At 33.0% G+C, this 7,184-nt stretch overlaps 1 protein-coding gene and 1 pseudogene across 1 annotated transcript in view; both read right to left on the bottom strand.

Moving 5' to 3' along the window:
- LOC107633814 (expansin-A13-like) overlaps positions 1,951–7,184 on the bottom strand; it is a 9,048-nt gene continuing 3,814 nt past the window's right edge. The window contains exon 2 of the mRNA XM_016337413.2: positions 1,951–1,993. Within this exon, the coding sequence (XP_016192899.2) occupies positions 1,951–1,993 (43 nt within the window). The remainder of the gene's footprint in view (positions 1,994–7,184) is intronic.
- LOC107633815 overlaps positions 5,751–7,184 on the bottom strand; it is a 3,838-nt pseudogene continuing 2,404 nt past the window's right edge.

Here is a 7,184-nt window from a genome sequence, read left to right on the forward strand (position 1 = left end):
TCTTCTCTTCTCGCCTCTCCTTTTCCCTTCGAACGCTTCTGCCCCCACTCAGCTCTCGTCACTGCCACAGAGAGAAGCTGAATCTCTCTGCCCTGCATTGTTCCGCCGCTCGCGCCGCTCTCTGCGCCGCCGCGAGCTCAGCCGGCCACCATCAACTCTGGGCGGCACTACTTCTACTCTTCTTCCCCTTTCCATTTTTCAGTCTGTCTCTGCTACATTCCAGGTCCCCTGCCTTATCCCTGCTTCCTGCTCTGTTTCTTTACTTTCTTTTATTAATTCTGTTATTAATTTTAGTTAGATTGCTGATTAATCATAATATTGAATTAAGAAATTGGTTCTTTTTTGTTTTCTTTCCTTCTTCTCTGATATTATCATTATTGTTTGGTTTTGGGATCTTTTCCAGTTTCTGCTCGTTGGCTGCCATAGTTTTTTGGGACTCTATTCAGCTTTAGGAGAATACAGAAAGAAAAGAAAGCTACAAAAGTAAGAGTTTTTTCTCAGAAGAAAGATACTATACATACATTTAACAAGGTTTGTAAATATCTTAAACTAGCAGAACCTAGTGCAGTGAAATGGGTAGTGCTCCTTTATCAAGCTGGCCATGGGAGAATTTTGGATTATTCAAGGTATATTATATTATGTGATACATCTGTTATGTATATAGAATAAGTCTAACTACTTGTGTGTTTCCAATTTGATAAATACAGTATGTGTTATACGGTCCATTGGTGGGGAAAGTTGTGTATGAATGGTTGAATGGCGTGGAACTCTACTCCATGATCAGCTGCTGGAGCCTTCACTTGCTCATACTGAACTATACTAGTGAAATTAAGTTTGATGCTGCCTCTGTACATGCAATCCATGCTTTTCTTATGTTAATTGCAATTTTTGGATTCATGTGCTTATATTTTACTGCTACTTGCTACCCAAATTTCTAGAAATTGCTCTGTTTTTAAACTTGTTACTTAAGAGTTGAACGTGGAACTTTTCAAATTCTTAATATCATTGTATTTCTCTTCCTTAATGATCTATGAAGTTGTTTAGTTATAAACTTTGATGTTTGAAGTTGTTTGTGAACTTCTAATGTTAAGTTATGGATAATTTATTATGTGAAATTTTAAATTTTATTAAATTAGAAATTATTAAATTTATATATTTATAATAATTTATTATTTAAAATTATTTTTAGATTTTTTAATAATTTTATTTAATATTTAATTAAACCGGTTGAACTCCGGTCGAACCATTGAACCAGTGACCTCACCGGTTCTTTGACCGGTCCGATTATCGGAACATCCCAAAAATAACAAATTTTAAATATTTAAATTTTAGAGATTTTATATATATTTTTTTGAAAATGTCCAATAAAAGATAAATAAAAACAAACTGCAAAAAAATATCATTTCAAATGTTTTTTATACCTAAATTTCGAATGTTTAAATTTTAAAGGTTTTGGATTCTTTTTTTCTGAGAATGTACATTAAAAAGTAAATGAAAACAAATAACACATCATGAATCTCTTGAGAATGAAGAAGACTCACATGCTTATCAATCTTATTAGAAAGAGTAAAAGAGAATAATAGAAAAAGAATTTGTGTGTATTCAAGTTGTAGTTGTATGGAATGATATAATATAGAAGGGTATTTATAGGTGTTGAGAAAATCGAAATAATAAAAACGTAATATCCTGTAATAAATAATCATATATCTTAAATAATGTTAATTGATCTAATTGGTCCTAATTATACTATAACATCCCCTCTCAAACTCAAGTAATAACTTGAAGTTGAAACTGATTTAAAACAACGAAATAAAAAAATGCATAAACTAATAGAACGGGTGCAGACGTAACCGTAAAAAAGAAGCGCAAATGGAATTGTCGGAAGGAAGCGCAGACAGAACTACTACAAGAAAACGCAGACAGAATTGCTATAAAAAAACACCGACAGAACTACCACAAGGAAAGCGTAAACGGAATTGTTGGAAGGAAGTGCAGACGAAACTGTTGGAAGGAAATGTAGACGGAGCTGCCAGAAGGAAACACAGACGAAACTGCCAGAAGAAAATACAGTTCCAAAAGAAAACACAGACGGAACCGTCGGAAGAGAGCGCAGACGGAACTACCGCAAGAGTGGCCAACTGCAAAACTGCTGAAAAGATGGCGAATTGCTGGAAAAATGCTGAAAAGTGACAAAGTTCGAAAAGATGACAAACTATTGGAAGGTGATGAAAAACATATGGTTTCTCCATGAGAATAAGAAAGTAGTGAATGAGTTAATTGGTAAGGTAAGAAAAGCATTGACAAAAGAGAAGGGAAAAAATAGCACAAAAAAAAATATAAAAAGTACGATGATTTCACTAGAAGAAAATCAACCTAAATCAACCTATCATCTTCAAGGAGGATACTATGATTATGATATCATATTAGAAAGGTAAGAAAGAGTAGTAAAAAAAAGGATTTGTGTATATTAAATTATATAAAATGATACAATATAAAAGGGTCAATGCATCGAAATCATAAAGACGTAATATTTTATAATAAATATTCAGATATACTAAATAATACTGATTAATCTTAATTATTATCTAACAAATTTTTTGAGCAGAAGAATATTACAACATTAAAATTGAAATCTCATTCGTCAATTGAAAATGTCATTCACTGATCAGATGAGTGAAGGACGTGATGCTGCGTGAGGGACGCGACGGTGAGATAGGTGGTCCCGCGATGTTCACCGTGAAGAGGAGGTGACGGTGATCAATGGACGCGGTGCAGAGATACTTGGTGTCCCGATGTCCGCTGTGAAATGATGATCAATAGGGACACGGCAGGGAGGAGGAGTGACGGAGGCGCACAATGTAAAGAAGTGATGATCCGTAGAAGAGCATGATAGAAAGGAGGAGTAGTGTGTAATTAGAGTATAATTAGGAGGAATCAGCGTTTTACTAATTTAAATTAGTATTTTATTAAATCATATTTTTAAAATAAAATTAGCTATTATATGAGATAGTTAACAAAAAAGATATTGGTTATCTAGATTTTTCATAATCATAAAAAACTAAAGAGAATTTTTTCTGACCTACATTTAAATAGACTTATTATTATCTCCTAATTATTATCGATGTATTTGATTTCAACATCCAATATTACTTGAGCAGTAATTCAGATGGAGGGGGAAAGGGACTATTAGAAGATCAAAATATCAATCAGGCAGATGAGTTGGACTTATCATCAATGGGGATAAGTTTGTCATGAGGGAGGGAAATTATTAATGATTTGAAAGTGAGTGGCAACTACCTTGAAATAATTAGAATAATAGCATAATAATATGCAAAATGCAAAAATTGAATTTCGGATATATGGTGCTAAACCGCTAATCATTAATGGTACAATGGAGTGGTTTGACATGTTTATCAAAAGTGCTTCCTTAGAGACCAACACACCCACTTAATGTGAATAGAGATCATGCATGCACTTATAACACTTCAATTCATTTTATTAGTCTTAATTATAATATAAGTACAAAATGTCCTTCATCTGATTAGTCTTGATTATAACATCTAGTGGTTAAAGTCCGAATTTATCGTTGATGATCTTATACCATTGATCTACCAATTAAGATGAAATTAATGTTGAATAGAATCTAACTTAAAATTGACCAAACCTGACATTAAGAAATGAAGGTACCAATGAGTTGATCTTTCTCAGCCTTATGCCAATGTCTCATTACAATATATATGATATGTTTTATCGTCTTATTGTATGTGGTTGTTGATGATAGAGATACATGCTAATGTTTTTTTGACTTGTCGCATAAGCATTGAATTAGAATCTTCAATAGTCTAAGGGGGTTAATGAAATTCCAAGAAAAATCAGCCAACCCTGCCTAACAGATATAAGAGAGAGCTTTCATGGCAATCACATACACAAAAGTTTTATTGCAATTCAAAAGCTTAGTTGTGGCATTGTGGTTGTTCTTTTCCTTCATTTCCCCATCTCATGTACATGGCCAATAAAGTAGCTTCACCAAAAAGCACTTTTGAAAGGGACTCAATTCAAGGACTCACATTACAAACTTAATTAAAATGCCATAGTTTGGGAATTCAAGTCCAACTTTTGCTGTGATCAAATTAATTAGTCTACCAAAAATTTTCATAGATTTATCAGTTTTGGGGAGTATGGACCAACTTAGTAAAATTTTATCTCCCTCTTTGTGGTATTCGGATTCAAAATTACTAGAAGAGTGACTATTTCTCTTTATTATTGGTATTCAGATTTTATATTATTTTATTTAAAGAAAAAGACGAAGTTATTTATTACTCGACTAACCCTATAATCCTGAACACATTCAATGATATAATGTGTAAACTATGCTACCACATGCCTATGGAGGATGTAACAAGACATTAGCCTTGTCCTAAACTATAAGATAGTTGGGGACATGCTACAATTTTTGCTCATATGCTTTGTACTTAACTGCATGCATAGGGCTATATATATATGGATCCCCTTGTCAGTTCTCTACCATGTCATTTGTTGTGGGATCCATTTTTTGTGGAATTGTCTGCTTCACCCAGACATGATATGATTTGTTTTCAGCCTCTGCCATTTTCTATGCTTTTGGGAAAGCATTTCTTTCCCCTGCACCTTCCATCTTGGAAACCATACAATATCTTATTAGATTCTTTTTTATAAGCTTAAAAGCTACTAAAATTTTGGGTAATCAATTTATTTCTTAATTACTAATGAGGTTGTAAAGTTGAACCAAATTCATCTCCATAGCAGATGTTGTTCACTATGGAAATTTAGTAGTATTAAAAATTTGGAACTAAGTTTTGACTGCATTCACTTTCACTCATAATAAACTGAGTTTATTAATATGGTACCATGCTACATTAAAACTCATCAATTCTTATTAAAATGTTGATGTGGTAAGATAGAAATTTAATCATCTCTAATTAAATTCTGATATGGCCCTACCATGAACAGATCTGGAAATTAAAGTAGTACTAGCTCATAATTTTGCATTTAAGGAATGATATTTACGCATTACCAAAGTTATGAAAATCTTATCTGTTTCACTTCTGTTTATGGGAAATTTAATTGGACCCGCCTAATTTAACAACAAGCCTGCAAGGAAAACATATTTATTTGGGTAGATGAAATTTTAAAACTTAATTAAAACACAAGACAAATGTTTTTACTTTTTACCTAGCTACTCGTACAAATATACAGTTAATTGTTAATAACTTAATATTACCTAACTTGTGTTTTTCCTATTAATTTGGTTTTCGTGATAGAATCTTAAATGACTATAAATATAATCGTCATGATAAATCAATGCGCATGATAATATGGTATGGTATTAATGCTTCTTCTTTTTATTTTTATTTTTTTTAAAAAAAAAAATGTTCACTTTTCTCCAATTCTTCCCCTATTTAATTTGGTGGAGCATGGTATATAAATTTTGTTTAAGAATGTTGGAGGTTTAAGAGTTTTAGGCTTAAAAATAATCAATTAGAATCTTGTTTGAATGAGTTTTTTTTTTTTAGGGTTAACTGGGCTTTCTGTTTCCGACATATTTTTGGGTTTTGCGACTTAGTTTTTGTTGTGAAACAGTAATGACGATCTCTAGACCCAGAAGGATCAATACCTTATAATCTCCTTGTTGTTTTTTTGAGCTTTCGGCCTCGACATTAACCAAAAAAAAAAAAACATCCAAGTCTCCTTTATTCACTTTTAGCATAAAATTGGAAAATGTTATCCTAGTAGGAAATTTTTATTTCTAGCTATTACCCAACATTTTATTGGGGCTTTAAAATAAGAAGTACTACCCCTATTTTCAATCTTTATGCATAACATAACACAAAAGCAACCTAGACAGTAGATACTCAAACAACATACAACTCTCATAACTGATTATTCTTAGTAGGATTTTGCTAACTGCACTGGTTCAGGGATCACAAAACGGTGGAATTTTAAAAATTAACAATACTTTTTACCCAATGTTATAACAAAATCCCAATTATTTTCTGATAAAAACTCACAGCCAATTGATTTTATCTGAACTTGTCAATTAAGAATTGTTAAATGACAATTTAGTTAAATCATCTAAAAATTCTCAATTATCAACTTCACGTAAAGATAACTGCACATGTGAGTCTGTGTATTATTTTCTAGTCCTCTGGTCAGCGAGAACTGACTGATGCATACGAGTTAAGGTTTCGTTTCATATTCAAAGGCCATGCATCTGCCTAAACTGTGTCGTAAACTGGTAGACATTTTCTGGGTGTGGGAGTGATTTGACCACAGTTGGCCTCTGAAAGCACCTCTTAATCCATGCTGTAATCTTGGGGCAGTGGTCTTCAACTTTGAAGCCACCAAATTTTTCACATGCCAAGAACCATGTTGTGAGAGGGATTGCAATCACATCAACATACCCAAAGGAATCACCACCAAAGAAGTCCTTCTCCCCAAGAGCTTCCTCTAGTTGCTTTAGGATCTCAATGAAATCCTTCTTCGCAACTTCTTGTTCTTCTCCTCCCTTGCTTAGCCAGATACCCCTCATGGTCTCAAACACCTACCAATCACACATATATATCAACTAACTTCAAAAGGACATGCACGCTAGACTCTTAAGTGGTTGTGAGATTTAATAATAACAAGCATCTAGTTAATCTAAAACATAAGCACGTGAACAATATCCATATGATCTATAAAGAAACTTTGGTTTTCTTTCAATTAACTGCACAGCAAGAATGAATAAATTAACAATATCACAAAAAGCCTACGGTTTAAAAGTATGTACAAAGTATAAACCACTTTTGAGATTTAAGCAAGATTACATATAAGGGAAAAGATTGCATTGGGAACCAATAATCAAATGTAACATACACTTATTATTAACACCGTTGAAAATACAATTAAATGATGTGGTGTGTAATATTGCCTAAGCTAAGGTGAAGTTAGTAGAACTTATCCATTATGGAGCAGAGGAAATTTACCTTTTTGTCAATGAAGTCAGTCCAGAATCTTGCTTGGGCACGTTCATAGGCACAAGTTGGAAGTAGTGGATTGGAAGGAAAAACCTCATCAAGGTAGCTGACAATGATGGAAGACTCTAGCAAAGGCTTGCCATCATGCAAGAACACTGGAACCTTCTGATGAATTGGATTGGATTTCAG

The sequence above is a fragment of the Arachis ipaensis genome, chromosome B03 (assembly GCF_000816755.2).
Source record: "Arachis ipaensis cultivar K30076 chromosome B03, Araip1.1, whole genome shotgun sequence".
NCBI lineage: Eukaryota > Viridiplantae > Streptophyta > Magnoliopsida > Fabales > Fabaceae > Arachis > Arachis ipaensis.